At 33.2% G+C, this 23,708-nt stretch overlaps 13 protein-coding genes across 13 annotated transcripts; 7 read left to right on the forward strand and 6 right to left on the reverse strand.

Moving 5' to 3' along the window:
- Positions 1 to 382: 382 nt before the first annotated feature.
- MGE1 (mitochondrial nucleotide exchange factor MGE1) lies at positions 383 to 1,009 on the forward strand (the record flags this gene model as incomplete). The annotated part of the gene is made up of 1 exon (XM_019181061.1): positions 383 to 1,009. The coding sequence occupies one exon, from the start codon at positions 383 to 385 to the stop codon at positions 1,007 to 1,009; it is 627 nt and encodes a 208-aa protein (XP_019041746.1).
- A 1,685-nt stretch (positions 1,010 to 2,694) lies between these two features.
- On the forward strand, positions 2,695 to 3,549 carry KIN4 (putative serine/threonine protein kinase KIN4; the record flags this gene model as incomplete). The annotated part of the gene is made up of 1 exon (XM_019186141.1): positions 2,695 to 3,549. A coding segment is annotated over exon 1 (731 nt), but the record flags the coding sequence as incomplete, so codon positions are not given.
- A 1,519-nt stretch (positions 3,550 to 5,068) lies between these two features.
- Positions 5,069 to 5,646, reverse strand: WICANDRAFT_50164 (NADH dehydrogenase [ubiquinone] 1 alpha subcomplex subunit 1; the record flags this gene model as incomplete). Its single annotated transcript, XM_019182646.1, has 2 exons — positions 5,069 to 5,535; positions 5,602 to 5,646. 2 exons carry the CDS (start codon positions 5,644 to 5,646, stop codon positions 5,317 to 5,319), a joined length of 264 nt encoding a protein of 87 aa, XP_019041748.1. The 3' UTR covers positions 5,069 to 5,316.
- A 797-nt stretch (positions 5,647 to 6,443) lies between these two features.
- Positions 6,444 to 7,073, reverse strand: WICANDRAFT_82555 (60S ribosomal protein eL33; the record flags this gene model as incomplete). Its single annotated transcript, XM_019185397.1, has 2 exons — positions 6,444 to 6,748; positions 7,055 to 7,073. 2 exons carry the CDS (start codon positions 7,071 to 7,073, stop codon positions 6,444 to 6,446), a joined length of 324 nt encoding a protein of 107 aa, XP_019041749.1.
- Positions 7,074 to 8,332: 1,259 nt separating this feature from the next.
- WICANDRAFT_25088 (OSBP family protein) lies at positions 8,333 to 9,619 on the reverse strand (the record flags this gene model as incomplete). The annotated part of the gene is made up of 1 exon (XM_019181101.1): positions 8,333 to 9,619. One exon carries the CDS (start codon positions 9,617 to 9,619, stop codon positions 8,333 to 8,335), a length of 1,287 nt encoding a protein of 428 aa, XP_019041750.1.
- A 1,188-nt stretch (positions 9,620 to 10,807) lies between these two features.
- WICANDRAFT_103315 (uncharacterized protein) lies at positions 10,808 to 13,451 on the forward strand (the record flags this gene model as incomplete). The annotated part of the gene is made up of 1 exon (XM_019180375.1): positions 10,808 to 13,451. The coding sequence occupies exon 1, from the start codon at positions 11,307 to 11,309 to the stop codon at positions 13,449 to 13,451; it is 2,145 nt and encodes a 714-aa protein (XP_019041751.1). The 5' UTR covers positions 10,808 to 11,306.
- A 162-nt stretch (positions 13,452 to 13,613) lies between these two features.
- DFR1 (dihydrofolate reductase) lies at positions 13,614 to 14,222 on the reverse strand (the record flags this gene model as incomplete). Its single annotated transcript, XM_019181071.1, has 1 exon — positions 13,614 to 14,222. The coding sequence occupies one exon, from the start codon at positions 14,220 to 14,222 to the stop codon at positions 13,614 to 13,616; it is 609 nt and encodes a 202-aa protein (XP_019041752.1).
- A 166-nt stretch (positions 14,223 to 14,388) lies between these two features.
- On the forward strand, positions 14,389 to 15,471 carry WICANDRAFT_60600 (uncharacterized protein; the record flags this gene model as incomplete). Its single annotated transcript, XM_019183022.1, has 1 exon — positions 14,389 to 15,471. One exon carries the CDS (start codon positions 14,389 to 14,391, stop codon positions 15,469 to 15,471), a length of 1,083 nt encoding a protein of 360 aa, XP_019041753.1.
- A 210-nt stretch (positions 15,472 to 15,681) lies between these two features.
- On the forward strand, positions 15,682 to 16,160 carry WICANDRAFT_60601 (uncharacterized protein; the record flags this gene model as incomplete). Its single annotated transcript, XM_019183023.1, has 2 exons — positions 15,682 to 15,867; positions 15,927 to 16,160. 2 exons carry the CDS (start codon positions 15,682 to 15,684, stop codon positions 16,158 to 16,160), a joined length of 420 nt encoding a protein of 139 aa, XP_019041754.1.
- A 209-nt stretch (positions 16,161 to 16,369) lies between these two features.
- NOP53 (Nop53p) lies at positions 16,370 to 17,608 on the forward strand (the record flags this gene model as incomplete). The annotated part of the gene is made up of 1 exon (XM_019185398.1): positions 16,370 to 17,608. One exon carries the CDS (start codon positions 16,370 to 16,372, stop codon positions 17,606 to 17,608), a length of 1,239 nt encoding a protein of 412 aa, XP_019041755.1.
- Positions 17,609 to 17,819: 211 nt separating this feature from the next.
- On the forward strand, positions 17,820 to 18,563 carry WICANDRAFT_76717 (uncharacterized protein; the record flags this gene model as incomplete). Its single annotated transcript, XM_019184439.1, has 1 exon — positions 17,820 to 18,563. The coding sequence occupies one exon, from the start codon at positions 17,820 to 17,822 to the stop codon at positions 18,561 to 18,563; it is 744 nt and encodes a 247-aa protein (XP_019041756.1).
- A 77-nt stretch (positions 18,564 to 18,640) lies between these two features.
- PXA1 (ATP-binding cassette long-chain fatty acid transporter PXA1) lies at positions 18,641 to 20,874 on the reverse strand (the record flags this gene model as incomplete). Its single annotated transcript, XM_019185399.1, has 3 exons — positions 18,641 to 18,798; positions 18,835 to 20,789; positions 20,834 to 20,874. The coding sequence occupies 3 exons, from the start codon at positions 20,872 to 20,874 to the stop codon at positions 18,641 to 18,643; spliced, it is 2,154 nt and encodes a 717-aa protein (XP_019041757.1).
- Positions 20,875 to 21,259: 385 nt separating this feature from the next.
- Positions 21,260 to 23,623, reverse strand: MSH4 (MutS family protein MSH4; the record flags this gene model as incomplete). The annotated part of the gene is made up of 2 exons (XM_019185400.1): positions 21,260 to 23,538; positions 23,587 to 23,623. The coding sequence occupies 2 exons, from the start codon at positions 23,621 to 23,623 to the stop codon at positions 21,260 to 21,262; spliced, it is 2,316 nt and encodes a 771-aa protein (XP_019041758.1).
- Between the last annotated feature and the right edge of the window lie 85 nt (positions 23,624 to 23,708).

The following is a 23,708-nucleotide window of genomic DNA, read 5'->3' on the forward strand; positions in this document are numbered from 1 at the left end:
ATTAAAGAAGACTGCTTTAGAAGGTTTATTGAATGGAGCTGCTGGTACTAACAAGAGTGGTGCTGGTTTTGTCAAGTCAGGGGTTGTTAAGTTTTCTGACTTAAACTTGTAAAGTGATATAGATTAATATAATGATCTTGTATATATTGGCAATTTGTACACCAAAAAACCTGTCTCTTTAATAACCTCCGAGATCGAGAAAAATCATGATGTTTTTCCAGAACTTGAAAAATGATTTGACACTTTTTCATTTATAGTGGCAATATAGGATTGATCAAAACAAAGAGTATAGAAAATGAAGAGACAAGTGTTTGGGTTGACTAGATCGATGGCCAGAACCGCTGGTGTTCGTTATGGTGCTATCAAGCCAACTTCAATAATGATGTCGAAGTTAAGAACACCCTCAATTTGGAATTCGAATACTGTTCGTTTCTATTCAGAAAAGAAATCCAATGAAGCCAATGAATCAGAGATTGATGCTGAAGCTGAAGCTGAACAAAATTTATCAGAAGATGCTAAAAGAATTCAAGAATTGGAGTCTAAATTACTTGCAAAGGATAAAGAAGCTGCAGACTTGAAAGACCGATTAATAAGATCAATAGCTGATTTCCGTAATTTACAAGAAGTTACCAAAAGAGATGTTCAAAAGGCAAAAGATTTTGCATTACAAAAATTTGCTAAGGATCTATTAGAATCTGTGGATAATTTTGGACATGCTTTAGGAGCAGTTAAGACAGAAACAGTTGAACAACATGAAGAAGTTGCAACCTTATACGATGGTGTCAAAATGACCAAGGATGTTTTTGAGAAAACATTGACAAGACATGGATTAGAGAAAATTGACCCATTAGGTGAAGTTTTCGATCCAAATATGCATGAGGCTACTTTTGAATTGGTTCAACCTGATAAGGAACCTGGTACTGTGTTCTTCGTTCAACAACATGGTTATACATTGAACAATAGAGTTTTAAGACCAGCTAAGGTTGGTGTTGTCAAGGAGCAAGAATAAGGGTCTTTATGAAGGTTATTATGAATTATGAGATACGCTTGTTTATACTTTGGAGCTTCTGAAAGATGTGCATGATGATAAAGTTTCCCATATCATTCTAACATGGGCTCCACATTTGATATGATTACATTAATAATATTTTTTTATACTCTGATTTAATTATGTACGTGACATGATAAGTTCTTTGTTAATCACTCTATATGAGAGAAGCGACCTTGATGATGATCATCTCAAAAGCTGAGCATTTCAAAAATGACAGCATCAGAAGTCTTGATCGTAACCACACTTCCATATCAAGTTATTTTGATCAAAGCACATGATACTGTATCCTGTTGATGCACTATGCAAACTGGTATGCCTATTGTATTTAGTTTATACATACACAGCTTGATAACAATAACCAGAATAAGCAAACATGGTTAAAGATAGACTCAATAATCCAGGCTTCTTATCACTACAACAATCAAATCTCACAAGTCGACGCTTTGAGTAAAGTTGTTTATTTTGTTTTGAAACATGTCATTCTTCATTCCAAATTCGCGCATCGACCCTGTGCAACTGGGAAGGTGAGCCTAGAGGAGTTAGGCTGAGTGTCTTCCTGGCTCTAGAGGGAGTCCTCGTGGAATTTAGGCTCGCTCTCTGCCCAGCGCTCCCCTCCAGAACCGCGACAGACGCCAAAACCGAAGATCGTGCCTTGAACCAGAAAAATTTCAGATTTGGGAAATGTAAACAAAAACAAAGAATTCAAACATTCTCTTCACAACATCACCGTTGTTTGGACCCATCGCACTGGCATATAACTACCAGCTACCCACCGCTTCTTCCTCTGCTCTCACGCCACAAGGGGCACACTCACCATTACTACTGCTGCTGTTGTACCATAGTCGTTGCTTCGAGTAATTAGAGAAGAGAGACTGTCTAGCTTGAAGACTGTTTGAGGTAAGTATCACTTTTCCTTCAGATCCAGAAGAGAAAACATCAACAGAGTATATCCAGAATAGCACTCTGTGTGCACGCTACTCTGAAGAACTCAATCAAATATTGAAGAACACCGCTAACCATTATTATAGTTTAGATTCAAGTTGGTTTCAGTCGTGTATTATAAATAGAATTTTTTTGCCATTCATTGATTCTACTCCAAACCTCTACATTTTGGCAAGCTAAGTGTTCCCAAATATATCCAACTTTAGTCAATCCTTTGAACAATACTACACCACCCTGTATCTATCATCCACCTCTCAAATATCAACATTTTTACTACTGCCCCCAATTTTCTTGAGTTTTGATCGACATCTTACAGATCAACACTAAAAATCACACAAACCATTTATTTCAATCCTTAACCAACAAGAAGATAACAATACCAATAACACAATGGGAGACCCAACAGTGACTACTCGTCGTCAAAGCTTCCAATCAAAATCTAGAAAGCCTAATAAAGAAATTAGATTTGGTTCCTATGTTTTGGGATCAACACTAGGTGAAGGTGAATTTGGTAAAGTCAAACTTGGTTGGAAAAAAGATGGTACTCAACCTTCTCAGGTGGCTATCAAATTCATACGTCGTGACTCAATTCCAAGAGGAAGTGAAAGAGAAAGTAAAGTTCATAGAGAAATCAATGCATTGAAAAGGTTATCACATCCTAATATTGTCACTTTAGAAGAAGTTTTACAGAATGATAAGTACATTGGAATCGTTTTGGAATATGCATCAGGTGGTGAATTATTTGATTATATTTTACAACATAGATATTTAAAAGACTCATTAGCTTGCAGATTATTTTCTCAACTGGTTAGTGGTGTTCACTATATGCATTCCAAAGGTATTGTCCATAGAGATTTGAAATTAGAAAATCTTTTACTTGATAAGCATAAAAATATAATAATTACTGATTTTGGATTCGTCAATAGTTTTGGTCCACATAATGATTTAATGAAAACTTCTTGTGGTTCCCCATGTTATGCTGCTCCTGAATTGGTGATATCAAATGAACCTTATGAAGCAAGAAAAGTTGATGTTTGGTCTTGTGGTGTCATATTATACGCTATGCTGGCTGGTTATTTACCTTTTGATGATGATCCTCAAAATCCAGATGGTGATAACATTGCAAGATTATATCAATATATCACAAATACCCATTTAACATTCCCTGAATATGTTGAACCAATGCCTAGAGACTTGTTAAGAAGAATATTAGTTTCAAATCCAAGAAAAAGATTAACTTTGAAAGAAGTAAGAGGCCATCAATGGTTAACACCTCATGCTCCATTCTTATCTGTTACACCTGCAGAATGGGATAAAAATTATAAAACTAATAATGAACATAATGCAAATATTGTCAAGACTCAACGCAATTTGGTTAAAAATGATATTAGAAGATATTCATTAATTGATACAACTTCATCATCTTTCCAAAATCATAATGTTTCAAACCATAACTTCTTTGCAAACCCATTACCACCTCAAACTTCATCAAATCATGCAATTGCATTACCTTCATCAACTTCCTCAACTTCAATCAATGAACAATTAAGATTTAGCCCAAGAACTCATCAAAGAAGTAATTCTGTTCAATCTTATAGTTCTGCTTCTTTGGCATTACAAGCTGTCGTTGATGCAGATGAAATTAGACATCATAATACCAACAACAACAATAATTTATCATCCTCTGTGAACTCCATTGAAATGAAACGTCGTAATTCAGATGCTGGTAAGAAACAACCAAATGCTGCTCAATTTTTGAGTCAAAGTTTACCAAGATCAACTACACATACTGGTATTCCAACATTGAGTGATATTAAACAAAGTTCAAGAATTAATGAAACAATTCAAGAACAAACACCATTGGATCCACCATTTAAGAATAACCCAGATTTTGCTGTTCCAAAGGTTCCAAAATCTTCAGATAATTATCATCATCCTCAAACTAATCAAAAATTACCAGGTCCAGGTCCAAGAAAACCAAGACCAACATCTTATCATCCTGGGTTTTATTCATTATCTGGTCAAATTTCACCTGGTTTTGACACCAATAATTCACCAGTTATAAGATCTGAATCAACAAACTCAATCACTTCTTTAACCAACTATAAAATTAGTCAACCATCTGTGGATTTATCTTCAGCTGAAGGTGATATAATAAAACCAAAATCTCCTGGATTATTATCAACAAAGAATTTCCCAACTAATACCAACTTTGATGAATCTGAAGAAGATGTTTCTGAAAAATTAAAAGATCCAAAAGCTATTGATGACAATAATGACCAACAACAATCAACAACTAATCCTAATGATAACAAAATACCATCAACTAGTGAAAAGGATACAATTAATGATAAATCTGTGAAATCTAATAGCAATAAGAAGAATAGATATAGTGCAGTTATTGCAGCTGAAATTGTTTTCGATAAACTGTTTGGTTCAAGTTCAAATGATCTTGAAAAAAATACTGAAACTTCAGATAATTTAACTAAACAACAATCACATACATCAAGTGTACATTCATCAAACTCAAAACCTTCAGATGTTTCGACTGCTACCAAAAATACATCAGTTCAAGATTCTCCAGATAATCAGTTCAGAAAACATTCTAATTCATCAAAGACAAGAGTTGCTAGTGGATCTGATACTACAAATAGTAACAAGGCTAAAAGATTCAGTTTCCTTGGATTTTATAATAATACTACTTCATCAAATGAAAATTCTGAGTCAATTCAACAACGTTCCAAACCACAACCTTCAAGTGCAAATAATAGAAGAATTTTGGAACCATCTAATGATGCAAATATTTTGAAAAAGTCTAATGCTGATAATAGAAAGTCAACAATTGGTTATCCAAGTTCTCAAAAGAAAGAACCTTCAACTGCTAAAAAGGTTATGGATTTCTTTAAAAGAAGAAGTATGCGTGTTGGTTAGTTGCTGAAAAAAAGGACATTTATTAATTGGTTAACTTGGCTTGATCATTTCAATTTTACATTCGCTTAAACCTTTTATGGCTTCATGAATACATTTTTGTGCTTTCATTTTTTTTACAATCATATTACACTTGTCTTTTTTTTTGTCAATTATATTGGTGGTCATTTATGAGATATTTTTGTTATGTTTTTTTATCATTGTTAATTATTTACATAGTTTACGATTAATCGGTTTTTGTATATGAACATATAATGTGCATTGTTTTTGAAATAAATATGAAGTATTGTAGTGCGTATCACCACATGAATAAATAAATATTAATAAATAAGGATGATTTGATCACATAAAATAAATAGGTTTCTAATAAATAAATAAGACCATCAAATGATAGATCACCACCATCTTGAAGGTTTTTCCAATTTCCAAAATGAATTGGTTTTGAAAACTTCTGGAGCTTTTTCATTAGCAACTTGTTCTCTGAATTTACCAGTCAATCTGTAATCCCTCTCCATCATTTGTTCCTCCCAATTATCATAAGCATATCTTACTCTATGACCATTATTTTGATAAACCCTTGTAGCGGTAACTAAACCACCCCCTAATGTTAATAGCTAAAAAAAACATCAATTGTTAGTACAACCGTTTACACTTTCTTGTTCAGGGAGCTAGTTACTTACGGTCATCATAATGCCATATGGCAATAAACCCTCAAATGGAATCATCTCGCCTTGATTTTTATGTTCTTGTTGATGTTTATGGGGTTGTAATGTAAAGATCGAAAGTTGAAGTTCTAAAAATCAACAGTGAGTCGTAATTGACTGACTCCGGTCACGTGAAATTTGTTATATCCGGTCATATATATAGACTAAATGGGATAAAAATAATGCTTTTAGGCATTTATAGTGAGTATTAGAAGCTAAAAATTTTAAGAAAGAGAGTTACCGATCAATGGACTGCTCAAAATTGTCAATTGCAATGGTTTTTGTGGGAGATGGTGGCCATATACCACGGCCATATACCATGACTTTGACCTTATAAGAATGTAAGAATGCGATGAAAAAGTCTAACGGCCTAGGCATTTGGCACAATACGAGTGTCAATTATCACCAGCTACCTATCAGATATTAGAGTATGATACAGATTTTAAGAGCTAATTTCAAAACCGAAATACTATGTGTCACCAGAGAATTAACCTCTTTCAAATAGCACCTTAGAGTTCAAACAATATTCAGTCTCTCAATCAGTAAAGATTCACTAACTAAAGTAAAGAACTATTCCCTATGAAACATATTCTACATTCCAAATATATTATACACAAAAAGTACCCATTTTTATTAATTAAATACCTTTATATTTTGTTGTTGTTGTTTTGATGATGTTAGATGATAGGAAAAGGTGATTGTGATAAAAAACTTCGTATGAAACAGACTTCGTAATATGATAATATAACCCAATAAAAAATTAGCAGAACAACCTAATAATAATAATTTGTAACCTTAAAATGATAATTTAATTAAATTTAGATGTTTGATGGGTATAAGAAGATACGGACTGAAGCACCAAAAGTTTTAGCTGGTAAGTTTGATTTGAAGTTAGCTCTGACGACACCTGAGTTACCGTGAGTTCTAGTGATTTTACCCCAAATAACTCTGATTTTTGAACCTCTGATTTCTTTTGAAGCTCTGTAGACGTAGGCAACACGTTTACCTTGGTAGAATTTAGCGTCTTCTGGAGTAGCAACACCTTCAATTTTAACTAAAGAAACGTTTGGGTTGTTGACACGTTTACTTCTTTGGTAAGAAATGTGTTTACCTTTAACGTATACTAAAAAAGTTGTTAGTTTTCATAATCTTAAAATGTTGGTTAAATTTGATCTTTCAAGGTAGTCTCATATAGGTTGTAATCTTATTCTTTCATTCCACTCATAAGCACATTATTTGCTAGTTCTCTTATTTAATTATTCCCTCTCTTTACTATCAACTCATTCATATCATCACTCTTTACATATTCATATCTCTCTTGACTTCAAATCTTTGATTATCTTTCACAGTAACGATATTCCTCTTTGTGCTTTATTTCTCTTTATATGACACTACCCTTTTAGATCAAATGTTCCATTCTCAAACATACATCTATGAGATTCAGCCATCTTGTCTTGTCTTGATTATTTGATGTTTCTAACCTTTCTATGAGTTGTGTTGAAATGAAGTTTTGTATTTCACTTTTCACTTTTCCTGGATTCGAGAGTGCACCAACAACGAGCACTCTAACAACTTTTTCGTGTGGTGTTCTGATGTTGCACGCTGTTGAAAATTGATTTTTTTGTGAGTTTTACAACTGTTGCCTAGTTACAATTGAATAAATGGTAAGGGTCACATACCTTTAACATCCCAACACCAAGAAGAAATTGAAAGACCATTAGACGTGCCCTGTCACACATCACATGACTAATATAAAATCAACGTCAGCCCTAAGTGATGCCCTAAAGTTTTCACATTGGCAGATTCCCGTGTCAAAACAAATTTTTCATACGCCAGAAAACTATATAAGGAGCAGGATTCCCTTCTCATTTGAAATTTTATGTCTTTTTCTTTTCTTTGTCGACGTACTTCAGTAAGTTACTTACCAATAAGCTTCACATGCTTATAGAACACTTCAAAGGATTCATGATAGACTAACACCTTCCAAAGTAGGATCATTTCTATAGTTTACGTCCCTCTTTGACTCTTCTAAAGAGCCACTGAATCCAACTTGGTTGATGAGCCGTATACCTTTGTGCCCTAGAGTGAGAAATACAATTTAGCTTGTCTATAACCCTTAGCGGTTTAGTCATCTATTTTAATTTTGCCTTTTGTTACAAAGGAACTCGTCCTTATGGACTTGATGCCTTTATAAAGGAGCGATGATCTTGACCCTGTTTATGAACTTTTTCGGAAGGGATAAATATGGGTGGGTGCAAATGGCAATCTGACAAGTTAACCATATTCTTTTTTAATATTATTTTTAGGTAAAGGTTTATCTAGAGTATTAAAAAAGAAATATGAATACAAAGCTCTATGAGCTTATTGTTTGATGAATGTACAGCTACGTACCTAGAATTACTTCTGATTAAGTACAAGAAAACCTAACTCGTATTAAATATATATTTATCTTAAAGTCGTACAATTATATTAAATAGTCAATCAATCAAAAAAACTCCAGTACATAAAAATAAAACTAAAAAAAAGGATCAAATCATCAAAATCTGATCATCATTAAAATATTAAAAAAAAAGGGTGGTGGGACATGGAAGATCATTAATGAACTTTCGAAAACCAACATCATCTAGTTGTTAATATTCACATCAACTTGTGTTAACCGGTGTTTTCTTCATCATCATTTCAAGGATTGATTATCAAACTATCCAATTTAAACGGTATATTCAGTTTCATTATCCCAATTAGATCTAACAAATCTCCAATGTAAATAATTTGAACCTTTATCATCTTTATCACCATTAACAGTACCACTAACAACATTTTTTCTTGATAAATTAGCTAAAGTTGATAAACCAATTAATGGATCACTTTCTTCACCAATATTTGGTAAATTTTCAAAATTCTTCTCTTCAAAATATCTTGTTTGCCATTTCATACCTAATTCTTGTTCTTTTTTTCTCAATTCTCTTTGTTCATTTTCTAATGCTGATTTTTCTTTATGAATTAAATCAAAATTTCCTTCTCTAATTGCATCAGCAACTGATTTCCAAGCTTTACGACTTTCTAAATCTTTTTGTTCTTCAATTGGTTTAACTAATAAATGTTCTGGTTCTTTTGCCTTGGCATCATAAAATTCTGCACAATCTTTTGAAGAAGTTGATGAACCTTTATAAATTGTAGATTTACCAGACCATTGACCAGATATGGTATATAATGCACTATCTTTATTACTTGAACTTGATTTATCTTTGAAAATTCTAGCTTTGAATGAATTTTTTTTACCACTGAAATAACCACGACCACTATAGTCAATGACTGATATATAACCTGAAGAAGATTGAATTATTGATTTACCTTCCAATTCAACAAATGGTGAAGCAACTAATAAACCTTCAATATGTAAAGGAGGTAATGTAATCAAAAAAGATTCATTTAAATCTTTGAATTTTAAGATAGCATGACCATATTGTTTAACATTTATAGAAGCTGTTGAAATAGAAGCTCTTATACCATTATAACCTTGTAATTCAACATGATTCTTATCATTAAAAATTGTATATGCAGTTACTGGAGGGTGATGAGAAACTTGTTCACTTAATAAAACAGTTTCACCCAATTTTGAATCTTTTGTTGAATCTTCCCATTTTCCTAAAAATAATTCACCTAAGAATGGATTTAATGGTTTCTTTTCAGAACCTAAACTTTCATTTCTTGAACAATATTGAGATCTTAAAGTTGAAATAAACCATCTTGTAACTGCAAGGATTCTTTCAATTGCAATATCATCAGCATCATCTTTATTAACAGAATCAGCATCACCAATAAAATTTGGAGCAATTAATAAATCAGGATGTTCACCCCAAAATTGAGAATATTCAACTAATGAAGTTGGTGATAAAATAAAAGGAGGCGCTGTTAAAGAAGATAAATCCCCGTTATAAGATGCAATTGATTTTAAAAAACTAGTCCATGATGAAGAAGAAGCATTTGAGGACATTTTTTTGGTATGTTTATCAGGATCCTGATGTTGTTGGTCAGTTGGTGATGATGGTGATGATGAATTTGATGATGGAAGGTTAACGTTGTTGTTGTGAGTTTTCCGATGTAAGAACTTCAACTTGGGCAACTTTTTTTCTCTTTTCAAAAAATTATTTTTCCAGGGTCAAAAACGTGAATTTTTGGTGGAAGCTGGCAACAACAAAAAAAACGCGCGCTAAACGAGAATGAATGAGATAATGTGTGAGCTTTTAATCTGAATGGTGATAAAGCTCTTTTGAATTGGTTGTGATATAGTAAATAGCAGCCAAATGTGTTTCAATCAAGAGTTGAGAATGGCTTATATTGCTGTTGTTTGGGTGTATAATTGACTATAAGGAGATGTCTATGTTTAAACGGAGGGTGTGTGGGAAGTGAACAATGGAGCGGTAGTGTTGCAAATGTCCCAAGAGCGTCTAATTCAAATGGTGTAGCTTTCAGAACAAGTGATCCGTTGAGCAATTGTTTTGTTAGCCAAAAGTGTATAGGTGGTTGTTTGTTTGCAATAGAGAAGAAGAAGGATTCAAATGGTTTCATTTATCCAGTCCTAATCGCTTTCTATTGTTGGCAATTACGTAATTTCAGAATCCTGGTCTTCAGGGAATTCGCGACGTATCCGAGTTTTGCTGTGTTGTTTGAGTTTCCCAATTAAGTTATTTGGATGGTTTTAGGAAATGGTTATGTGGCTCCGCTGCCAGTCACGTGCTTATCCAATTCTAGGCCCTCAATGGCTTGAAATTTGAACAAGGTTTAAACTTATAGATTGCAAAGTATCGAGAATCAGTCAGTTTGGAATGAGGTGTGGATCAGATACAATAACAGCATCTTATCAAACTGATTGGTCCATGCTAGTTATATCCCAGTTCTAGATCAATCATGGCAAATTCACAGCTCAGCTCAACTTTCCAATTGACCTGGCCTCATTCCTCCGGATAAATAGCAGATGTTGGTAGCCATAATTAACGTTTGATCGGACGTTGGCTAGTGCACGATATAATTAGATACCTCCAGAGTTGGCCCTTGATAATGAGCCTAGTTTGAAATCGAACTAGCCATGGTCTAACCAAATCACTGCCTTTAATTTGCTTCAAGGCTTTGGCAATTGGTGGAAGGCATCGCACATATCTAGAGCGCATCGACGATCCTTCAATCAACCATTGACAGGTATTAATCACCGAATCCAACCACAGGCACAGTTATCATTTGAGCAAGTAGTTTTGGTTTAAAGCAGTGTGGTTATTTATTATCAGCTCTTCCCAATCAATTGCCACAGTCTAGCACAATACCAATTTCACCTCTCAAAGACAAACGGTAGTGTACTTGTTCCCAAGGTTAATTATAATTCAGTCCACTCGTCAAAACTTATCTCACGTTTTAAGAACAGGTACATAAGCTAAACACCTGTCGTCCACGCCGGCTACTAATAGCCACTGAAATTAATTGATTGATTTAAAACCTTGTTATTGTGCAAGACTCAAGTCCATTTGAGGTACTCTTTTATTATTATCACAGGCCAGTATAAGTACCTCATCATTTGTCCCTTTTATTCCAGAAATTCATATAAATAAACACCAATACAACTTCACCAAACTTATCCACTTGATTAGGTCAATAAAACCAAACAATAGCATCCTATAAATCTGGGTTTGATGATGATGTTGAAGGAACAATTCAAACGATTCAACAATCACGTTTCCAATCAAAGAAAAATTTCAAAAGAAAAATCGAAATCTTCACCATCTTCACCATCAAGTACACCAAGATCATCTTCACCAAATGGCACTGATTCATTGAAAAAACAAATCAAAGCTGGCGGTAGTACCGCGGTTGCTAATTTACAATTCAATAATCAATCAGAACCAAATTACGTTTATGATTCAAATGGTGCCTTCATCGATAGAGTTCCTTCAAGTTACCTTCATCGGTTAAAACAAGATTTAAACCAATCAGAACCAGGTATTTACAACATCTCTACAACTCATTTGAACAAAGTGCTAGATTCATGGTTTGCTACTCCTTTACCAAATGCTTCAAAATTGTTTCCCTATTTGCATGGCGCTATTTCTCAAACTCAATGTGATTTCCTTGATATGAATATTGATGGTCAAGAAGATGATTTACCAAACGTTCGTTATTTGTTGATTATCAAGTCTAATGAAGTTGATAATTGCACAATGATCAAATCCACAATCACTCCTGATGATATTTATATTGAACCTTTAACTTCGCCTTCATCAAGTGTCATCAATTTGAGAAACTATTCATCTCAGATTACATTACTATCCAAGATATCAGACTTTATCATTTATAACGAGGATAATAACTTGAAGGATAACCTTACATTGGCTCATGAACTACTTGAACTACAAAGTTCAGCTGCTTCCGGTTCTAAAAGACATTACAACACTTATATTTTGGATTATGAACCAAAGGCATTAAGCGCCAAATACAAAATCAATCAAGATTTATCAAAACTTGCTCCAACAACGGCATTACAATTCACAATGAATAACTGGAATTTGAATTACCTTTTCCATGAAAGAGTTGAAATGTGGTTAATGACTTCTAAAACTCAAGTTCACAAGAATTTATATTTGGGGAATGTTAATGATTTACACCCTGAAAACACTCATGAAGATGAATTTTCATTAATTATTAATTGTCATGAAGGTGTTAGAATCCCAACAGGTGATGTTATTGATCAAATCTTCAATGATAAGTCAGATAAAATTGGACTAGATTTCACAAGTTCAGGAAGTTATTCAGTGGAAATGATGAGTGATTTGGAAGTTGATGGTATTTTGAAAATTTGTAAATTGATTCATCATCATACTGAAGTTTTACACAAAAAAGTATTCATTTATTGTTTTGATGGATATAGTTCATTCTCATTTTTGTTATTAGCTTATGAAATGTTTAAAACTGGTGATTGTTTGGCTCAAAGTATTTTGAATTATTTCATCAAGTATCAAAAACCTTTATATTTTTTCAAAAATGATTATGATGTCTTGTCACAAGTTTTAGAAAAAGAATTGACCAAGAATTGTTCAAAATTACAAACAATCAATGAATTAGATGATCAAGACGCTGATACAACTTCATTAACTTCTTCAATCAATTCAATGAATCTCAGGGATAATCAAGATATTCAACTTTTCCAAAATTGGTTGAATAATGCAAATGATAAAAACCCACCAGCAAGAATTTTCCCACATTTATATCTAGGTACTTTTGAACATGCAAGTTGTCCAATTTTATTATCAAAATTATCAATATCTCAAGTTATTTCATTTGGTCAAATTCCAACATGGTGTGATGAATTAGATTTGGAAAATTTACATGTTGATAAACATTATGCATCATTAGATATGGATGAATCAAGTGTTATTTATATTTACCATAATCCATTACCTCATATCAAAAAATTAATTCATGTACCATATTTGGAAGATGATGGGAAATGTTCAGTTATTAATTATTTTGAGAAGATTTACAGATTGGTTAAAACTGGTGATATTAATCCATTAAACAATGAAGTCAATTTGATTCATTGTAGAGTTGGTGTTTCAAGATCTGCATCATTTTGTATTTTGGAAACTATGAAGTTGTTGAATGTTTCATTACCAAGAGCTTATCTTTATGTTCGTGTTAGAAGATTAAATATAATTATTCAACCAAACTTGAAGATTTTTTATGAATTGTTGAAGATTGAACAATGTTTGAAAAAAGAGAGAGAGGTTGATTGGCATATCTTGTGCAGAGAGATTGATTATTTAAATAGAAGATATTTCTGACTGTGCATTAACTGCCGGTACTTTTGCTTTATTTATTTTGCTTTGGGTTTTTTTTTATTATTTATTTGGTTTTATATTAGGAGTTTTAAGTCGATGGCATACTAGAAGATTATTTAGAAAAGTTTACAAAAAAAAAATGATACTGTTTTTTCACTCATTAATTCAATTTCTTTTGTACAATGTAAACTCATATTCGAAATCACCTTCAACCACTTTTGAGTCTGCAAATTCAATATCTTCACCAACAAATTTTTTCAAATCATTTGCTGAAGCTTTTGTAAAATTATTCAATATATAATCTTTATCCAAAAAAGTATCCATTTCAATAACTTCACCATCTTTCTTGTGAACAATCTCAGTGATCAATAAATTATCAACCAACTTACTAAACAATGATCTATTATAAATTTCGCAACCACCAATAATGAAAATTTTACCAATCTTCTCATCTTGTAATAAATCTTGTAATACTTCATCAATAGCATTTGCATATCTAACATTCTCTAACTGTTCAAACTGGCTAACATCTTGCTTTGTCAATATAACATTGTAACGATCAGGCAGTGGTCTGAATTTACTAGGAATAGATTCCCAGGTTTTTCTGCCCATTATCACTGCATTTTTATGATTTGGCGATATATTCTTTGTTGTGACATTTTTGAAATATTTCATTTCATTTCTAAGTCTCCATGGTAGTTGATTTTTGTAGCCAATACCAAAGCTTGGTAATAAGGCAGCCACTATTATGGAAACTTGCTTCTGGGTAGTCATTTTGAAAAGGTAGGGTCTATGATATAGTTGATGGTTTAGTATAAAGATCAAAACGCGTTCAACAAAACACGGTCAAGAAAGGTTTCGCGAAAGTATTGAGAAAGGGTAAAAAAGATGGGTATTAATTAATTGTTTGCATCAACGTCATCAATTTATAGAGATCAAAATGTCAGGTCCAGAAGAGGCTCCATATCCAAAGAGACAGAAGAGGAATTCGGATGGTGATCATTCAGTTGAACAAGATGTGGACCAAGAACCCGTCGTTGCACAATCAAAACCATCAGCTACAACAATAAAGAAAGCTAATGAAATATTTGATATAATGAGAACAAAGAGACTATCTATGGCTGATTTTGTTGCGTCGTTACCATATGTTAGTGGGAACAAGAGAAGGCAAGAAGTTATTGTGCAAAGTTTATTCCAAAATGAAGAAGTATTAATGGAATTGTTGTTTCGAAATAATTTTGATGTTGATTTCAACCCTTTATGTAAAGTAATTGGTGTTAAAATCTTGAAAGAATTGGGGAATATTCAACAGAGTAATAAATTATTTGGTAAATTTCAGGTTGGTGACGTCGAAAATAAAGATCAATTGAAATCAAAGATTCTTCAAAGTCTAGAGATTGATAATAATTCAGTGGAAACTCTGTACAAACAAGCACCAATACTGACAAATTTGTTTAAAGAACTTTTACCATCTCGTCCAGAAGGTGAAACCAATTCAACTACCTCTGTTTCAAATATTGATAATCGCTTGATCCTCATTCTGTCAGTTATCTGTTATTCAAGAAATAAAAAAAGATGTACCAATTTACCAGTACTTTTTGGATTATACTTGAATTCTTTGGGGCTAACAACTAAAAGAGGACTCCAAGTATTTAACAAATTTGGAATTTCCGTCAATCAAAAATCTATTATTGATATCCTTGATGAATTGAGTCGTCTTGAGACTGCTCGCAAAGATCAAGGGTCTAAAGATCAAACAGTAAACTCTCAAGTACCCAATCCTGAAAACAATAGCAATACAACAAGGCCTCCACTCAATGGACCACTTGTCCTGCCATTCACACAAAATATTATTAGTTCCACAACTGATGCATACAAACCAACATCTTCGGAAGTTTTGAAAATTTCAGATGCCAAATTCGACCAACTATTTGATCAGTACACAAATAATACAACCACTGATAATATCGATCATATTGATCCAAAAATATCAAATGAAATGCAGCAATCGAAATCTCCTTAGCCATTTTGCCAATTGTACATTTTTAATGAGCCATGAAACTTCTGTCAAATTCTGTAGTGCCTTGATTCGAGATTTGAAAATTGGAAAAATCGAGACTAAAACATGATTTCACAGAACTCAGCAACACAGCCAAATTCGAAGGTATCAAAGGCTCATTCTAAATTGATCTTTTAATAAATCAATAAATTAGTGATCTAGATCTTAATAACTATGAGCTTCACAAGAACTTTTTCCACAGAATTGGATCCAAATTTTGGTGAACCATTTCAAATACTAGTAACAATTCCATCAGAAAAACCATCGCAAACCGAGAGAAACAAAGTACCAATAACAATATTCATAAGCAAAGAGGGCCCAAACACACAATTCGGCTGTTATATCTATTCAATAGTACACGTACGTTTAAAATCACTTGAAAGCCTTGGTAGCTTTTTATACTAACTACTCAATTTTAGCCAAAAACATCACAAGTCTACCAAACCATACTGAACAATTCAAACGAAGGACTACTTGATATAACAAAGAAATTATCGAACGTTGTTTCAAAGAAATATAAAGTACCAGCTTATGTCAATGTAAATGGTTATTTTGATATTTATGATTATATGGGTGTGCTCAAGACCGTTTTAGAATACATTGATGAGAAATTTGACAACCCAGAAGATACAAAAGACGTTATAATACAATAATTTAGAAGTAAATAATAGAACTAATGCATTTTTTTGAATTATTTGTTGTGGAAGTATTTCAACTATGATTCCCGATATGGAAGGGTTATGAGGCCCTGAAACTTTTTTTTTTTTGATTTTTTTTTTATCAGGAAAAAAAATTTTAAAGCGATGAGCTTCACTCCAAGTACACATTGATCTAACTCGCAACGTAGAACACAGAGTCAAGAATGGAAGTTAACAGACCAGCTCAAAAGAAGCAAGCATCTCGTAAGGGTAGAAAAGCCTGGAGAAAAAACATCGACATCGATGATGTTGAAATCGGTTTAGAAGAGAAAAGAGACCAAATCCGTACATTAGGTGAAGAAGCTGATAAAATTGATTCAAACCAGTTATTCTCCATTGATACTGCTGGTGATGAAAAATTAAACAAAAAGGCCGTTAAACCTTACAAGGTTTTAAAATCTGCTGAAATTTTAGCACAAAGATCAAAAGCTCCAGGATTTAGTAATCCTCATAAAAAGAGTGATAACAAGATTGATGGTGTTAAGAAGAAGGAAATTCATAGATTAATGAAACTTGCAGGTAGAGTGCAAGGTGAAACTTCAAGCAATACTATTGTGGAAAAAGATGGATTAATAAATACAAATGCTTATGATGTTTGGGATGAACCAGAAGTTGAAAATGATCCAAAACCAGAAATTTTGAAGAAATTCAGTTCAAATGGTTGGACAAAGGCTAAAGTTGCTCCAAGTACATTGAAAGAAGCACCAATCTCAGTGCAGGAAGTTGAAAAATTACCAAACGCTGGTAAATCTTATAATCCATCCTTAGAATCTTGGAAATCATTGATCAATAAAGAATACAAAACTACCAAGGAAAGAGATGATAAAAAACAAGAATTGGAAGCACAAAGAGACAGAGTTAAGACATTACTTTTGACAATGGACCAAAAAGAAGAGGAAGAAAGTGATGACGATGACGAAGAAGAAGAGGAGGAAGAAGAGGAAGAAGATGATTCATTATCATTATCTGTTAATAAGCCTGTCGTTTTAAAGAAAAAAACCAAGACTCAAAGAAACAAGCAAAAGAAACATCAAGAAAGAGAAAAATTAGAAAAAGAACTAAAATCATTAAAGAAACAAATAACGGAATTGCAAAAATTAAAAGTTTATGAACAAGAGATTAATGAAAAAGAACAACAGATAGAAAAATTACAACAAAAGGAAAAAAAGAGAAAGCATAAACTTGGTACTAGACATCAAATCATGGATGAACAGTTAGAAGTTAAATTGTCTGATGAATTGACTGATTCCTTAAGAAAGTTAAAATCAGAAGGTAACTTATTATATGACACCATGAGAGGATTACAAAGTAAAGGTCAAGTTGAAACAAGAGTTCCAGTTGGTAAACGTAGAAGATATCAACCAAAAGTCACTGAAAAATGGACTTACAAGGATTTTAAATGAATTTAGCATCAATATAGTTATTTGTATATTAGACATCATGTTTTTAAATGGGTAAATGGTTTAAATTTTTCGCTTTTAACATAGAATTGTAGTTTATACCATTTTTTGGCACTTGAAATAACCGTATAGGAATGACAGATGTAAAATTAGAACTGGACAATAGCCTTCATCGAGTAAACAAAACACTCTGTTCTCTTGATGAAAGTCCAAAATGACAAATAGCCAATACACACACCTCATAATTGTTCCGGGTCATGGTATCTGGAAGGGTTCTAATGATGGATACAAGACAGAAGATTGGTGGTTAGAGTCATTTCAAGTGGAGGGCCATGATCATTTGTTATTCATTGATCATATCAAAATTGGTTTACAAGAACTAAGAAAGGATCCTTGTGCAATCTTATTATTCAGTGGAGGTCAAACAAAGAAACAGGCAGGCCCGGTATCTGAAGCTCAAAGCTATTATGCATTGGCTGATAAATTAGGTTTAATTGATGATGACTTAAGAGATAGAGTTTCAACTGAAGAATTCGCAAGGGACTCATTTGAAAATGTACTATTTGGTCTTGCAAGGTTCCATGAACTAGCTGAAAGATATCCTGAACAAATTACAATCCCTGGCTTTGAATTTAAAAGATCAAGATTCTTAGATCATCATTTCCCTGCTTTAAATTTTCCTGTTGAGAAAGTTAACTACATGGGTTCAGATCCAAGACCTGATTACGAGAAAGGTTCATCTGAATATAAAAAATATTTCAGTGATCTAGCTAACGCAGAGCATAAGAACGCATTGGCTTTATTTGAGCAAGATCCATTCGGTACAGGTGCTGTGTTGTCAAAGAAAAGAAAGAACAGAAATCCTTTTAAAAGATATCACGGATATCTGCAAAGTAATGAAGTCTTGAAGCCTTTCTTCACTGAAAGTCCTACAAAAGTTTTGAAAACTCCATGGTGAGATTGATACAATATAGATAAATGAAAGCAACCATAAATTCATCATAAACTATAAACTTGTGCGTAAATCATTAACCCTTAATCAACTTCACTAATTTTACTGACGTCTAGCATTTCTTTGGTATCGGTAACACCATCTAACATGTTTTCCAAATGAACTTTACGATGTTCTTTTGAATCAACATCTCTCAACTTATCTTCAATTTCCTTGATCTCCTTATCAATTGATGTGATTGCTGCATCACTACCCAAAGTTTCAAATACCCAATCACCATTTTGTTGAATTTCAAGTAAATGATCGTGATATTTGATCAATAATGGTCTATGTGAAAGAGTTATGAATGCAAAATTCTTTCTCTTCAATAAATCAAACAAGTATGCTTCAATATCACTACTTATAGCATTTGTTGCTTCATCCAATACCACAAACTTTGGATTCTTGTACAAGATTCTTGCAAATTGGACTCTTTGCTTTTCACCTCCACTTAAAACGTCCTTCCAATCATGAACTGAGTCCAGGTAGTTCAAGCCAATATCACGATCAAGCAAGTATTCCAATCTGACTTCTTTTAAAATTCTAATCAAGTCTTGGTCAGTTTTACCCTCGTTCAACATTTCAGAGTGAGATAAAGGATAAATTATTTGATCTCTCAATGTACCATTACTGAAGTAAGCTCTTTGTGGTAAATAAATAATATCATCATCATTTGGTTTAGAGATCAAACCATTGTATAAAGGCCATAATCCGGCAATGATTCTCTCTATTGAAGTTTTACCACAGCCATTCATACCCAAAATCAAAATACTTTCGTGTTGTTTGAGACTAAAGTCTAAATCACGAATCAATTTGGTGCCTTCACTTCCGTTAAGCGATGGAATGATCACATTAATCTTTTCAAATCTCAAACCGTTGTAATGGTATTGAATTGTACCTTTTATATCATTATTCAAGTTTTCATCACCATAATTGAAATCGACAGCATGAACTTGGTGTAATACAGTCAATAAAGTGAAAACTCTATCAGTGTACCCAGTCAACTTGGAAATATCTTTGATTGAATACATCAATCTACTACCTGCATCAGCCAAATTCAACATCAATCGCTTGTTGACTATGAATTGACGCATATTTCTCTCTTCGGTACTCTTTTTAACATTATCTTTGATTGAAACAATGAAAATTGGGATTGAAGCAAATAAGTAACCTAAAGCTGACCAAGTATATTTCAAAATGTAATCTTCCAAAATATTGTAAGTGACTTTCAGTCTATTGATCTTGAAGATATGGTTCATCATTTTTTGATAAATATCATTGATCTTTATCTTTTCCAAGTTTGTACCATTGTAGAAAGCAATCTCTTCACTGTTGGTTATCAAATTCAAATGATCATTATAGTATTCACCTTCTAAAGCAGATTTTTCTTTTGTTAATTTACCAAATGGTGGAGTATTTCTTTTCAAAATGTATGCAGTAAGGAAATAATTTGCAAAAATACCAGCAATACCAGCAGTACCCAAGTTGTCTCTCAAGTAGACGGAAAAGAACACCAAATCAATCATTGGCTTACCAATGTTAGAAAATAATGAGCAAATGGAGTTACAAAATCTGTTTATATCTGTTGTTATGAAATTATCAATATCCTTGATAGCTTGATCGTTGAAAGAGACTTTATAGTAAACCATTCTAGGATCCAAATACATGTCATGGACATATCTCATCAATTTTGATCTGAAATTGATTGAAAGTTTTTTAACAAGATATTTGATAGCACTGTTGGTATAAGAAGCAGGTACTGCCATCAAGAACCAATAGATCAGGTCACGCAGAAACTTCCTAAACTTACCACCAATAATATCCTTAACGATCTGACCATCCAATTTAGCAATAAGTAAACTTAACCAAGTTCTTAAAATCAAAAAGAAAAACTGAGTAATCAATAAAACAGAATTCTTATCATTAACCTTAGGTATCAAAATCTGCCAAATTATAACTAACTGGTTTAAAAACTTTGAACTAAAGACATGATCACCATCCTTTTCGTGCTGATTTATGTTCTTCATGAAATTTTTGAATTTGAATCGATCTCTTTCATAAACTTCTGGATCAGTTGGCTGAATAATGACTCTTTTTTGTCTGCTTTTGTAAGGAATGAACAATTCTCTGGCACCATTTTTCAAGATGGTTGATGATGAGCGCTTGTAAAGAGGTCTTGAGTCTCTTCTATCCCTGATATCAGATATGAGTTTGTTTAGCAAATAGATTGCACCAACCGCTGTGGATGAAAGAAGTGAAACCAAGAAGATAATAACATGTTTGGAAGGATGCTTCCTGTTTTCCTTGTATAGCTGAAGCAAGTTTATGAGGATGATCTTCAGCTCCTGCTTCCTGTTCTTTGAGTTCAAAAGCTTCGATATGATCATTTCCACTGCTGAGCTCGTAGTTGTTTCAACGTGTTCGTGTCACCTGTCAAAACCATTTGGATTTCTCTGTTTATATATGTTTCTTCCATGCTTTTTCTTAACTAGTGTCAAGCGTTTCGCTGTGGGGAAACATTGGTTTGTATGGTGTTCGCTTAACCCGAGGAGTAAAAAAATTACGTGACAGGAAAATTTGGCAGATCACGACAATGGGACAACAACGATGATCATCGCCGTTTTAGCTACAGTGTGGAACTGGGATATAACTTTTGCTTTCATCTAGTTAAGAAACTCTTCTTGAATCCCCAAAAGTAACTCTTTGCTTATTTCGTTACTGTTTGCCACGTATTCCAAGATCTTGACAAGGTTCAATAACTTGCGATTTCTCACCATTTGTTCCTCCTCTTCAGGGTTTGACTCAATAGCGTTATTCTCTAAGTTCTCTGAAATTTCCTTAGCCTTTTCAATGATACTATTTTCAAAATACTTTTGTGCTACTCTGATCCCATATCTCTTCACATCTGTAAGGCCCCCTAGCATTCTGTAATTCATTTTTAGTCCATCATTTTGTGTACTTGAGCAGCTCATGTGATTTTGAATTACACCAGGCTTGGTACCCAAAATCTTTGATAGCTCATGAAAATGTGTGGTTATGAAAACTGTAGCATTTGTTGTTACTAAATGCTCACATATAGCTAGTGAAATAGCAAACCCATCATTCAAGCTAGAACCTCTTCCTAATTCATCAATTATAACAAGACTATTTTCATCGAAATCTTCTAAAATACAAACCATTTCATTCATTTCTGTTGCAAAACTTGAAGTAGTAGATGCAAAGTTATCAACACAAATCCTTGCTTTCAAACTATTGAAAATTGGAAAATTTGCATACTCAGCTGGAACAAAAGAACCAATTTGTGCCATGATGGACAATAGTGCAACTTGTCTCAAATAAACTGACTTCCCACTCATATTTGTTCCAGTTATCACCTGAACTCTTGAGGTATCCTTAACCGCACAAATATCATTAGAGACATAATTCTCCGTCATGGTCTCCACGATGGGATGTCTACTTGCCTTGAGTGTCAACATATCTGATATTTCAGGGCACGAGTATTTTCCCTTGGTTGCATTTAAAGCAAAGCATTGAAAAAGATCCAATACAGCTAGGGCTTCACCCATCATGAAAAGAACTGGGATATAATTTGTAATTTCATCAAGCAACTCTTCTAGCATCTTATCACTAGTTCTCAATATATCAGAAACAGTATCATCCATGCGAGCATTCCATTTGATTAAGTCCAATGTTGTACATTCTAAAAAGTTCTTCTTTTCTTTGCGATTGATGAAAATGTCTGGTAGTTGGTTTATATCTTCGTAGTTTTTCACCTTCAAGTAATACCCACGTTGGTTATTATAGCAAGCCTCGATGAAGAGATCATATTGCTCTGATAAATTACCAGCTGTTGTAACAGCTTCCTCACCCACAAAGTTGTAGGCTTTTCTGGACATATCAAGATACCCATTCTTGCCTGACTTTACAGCATAAATCCTTTGATTTTGAATATCTAGGGTACCAGAAGCCCAATTGCAATCTTCATTTATATATTCATCTATCAAATTCTTTACCGCAATTACACCATCATCCTTGCAAATATCTCTTATTTGCTGCAATAAAGTACACCTGGCACCTTCAAGGTAATTTCCAATATCTATAGCAACATTCACTGCTTGTTTGACAAGTATAATATGATTGACTTTATTGACAGATTTTTCTGGTACCTCTGAATTATTTGATAACAATAGAATGGCAAAAATCTTATCAAGATCTTGCAACCCTTTAATACTGACTCTTAGCTCATCAAGTAATGATTGATTATCAACAAGCTCTTTGACAGCTTTCAATCTCATTATAATACTATCTTTATCTGTCAATGGCTGAAAAATATTATTTCTCAACACTCTTTCTCCCATCTTTGTCAAGGTTGAGTTCAAAAACTTCATGAAAGATAATCCATTCTTTTCAACTAAATTTTCAGTCAATTGAAGACTCTTTATGGTTCTAGTATCAATAAACATTGTACTTTCTGGCACCTCATACTTGAATCTGAATTTTTTGAAGAACACTTGTTGCATTCTATAAATTTTTATGATGAATTTCATACCAGCAGCCAAAGCGCACAACGCATTTTGTTTATCACCCAATTCCTGTTTTAAATAGTTAAGATCCTTTTCAAACGCCAACTTTTGTATGTTTTCTAACCCTTCATTACTATTGAAAAACCTCTTATCGACCCCATGAAACCTGATTTCCTGTGACACATTAGACTTCAAAATGACAGTCAACTTATTTCCAGGAGGCCCAATGTAATGTTCAGGTGCTAATATATCAGAAGGTTCAAAAACATGGATCTTATGAATGGTTCTAACATATGTCTGTGAGTCCAAAATAGTGCTCAATGTGATTTCTCCTGTTGCTATATTGAAAAAACATAAACCAACATTAACATCAACACTACTTTTTCCTTCATATATTGAGCAAAACACCTTATTAGAACCTGTTTGAGCTGTAGCAGGACCAGATCTTGATAATGTAGTACCCTTACTGAGTGACCCAGCAGTTGAAGTAGTGAATCTGCTCATCTCCAAATAATCTTGAAGTTACCGCCTAAACATTAAAAGAACAAGATTTAATTTTCTTAGCGGCTAAAATTCACCATTATCAGTA

This window comes from Wickerhamomyces anomalus (assembly GCF_001661255.1).
Source record: "Wickerhamomyces anomalus NRRL Y-366-8 unplaced genomic scaffold WICANscaffold_1, whole genome shotgun sequence".
NCBI lineage: Eukaryota > Fungi > Ascomycota > Saccharomycetes > Phaffomycetales > Wickerhamomycetaceae > Hansenula > Hansenula anomala.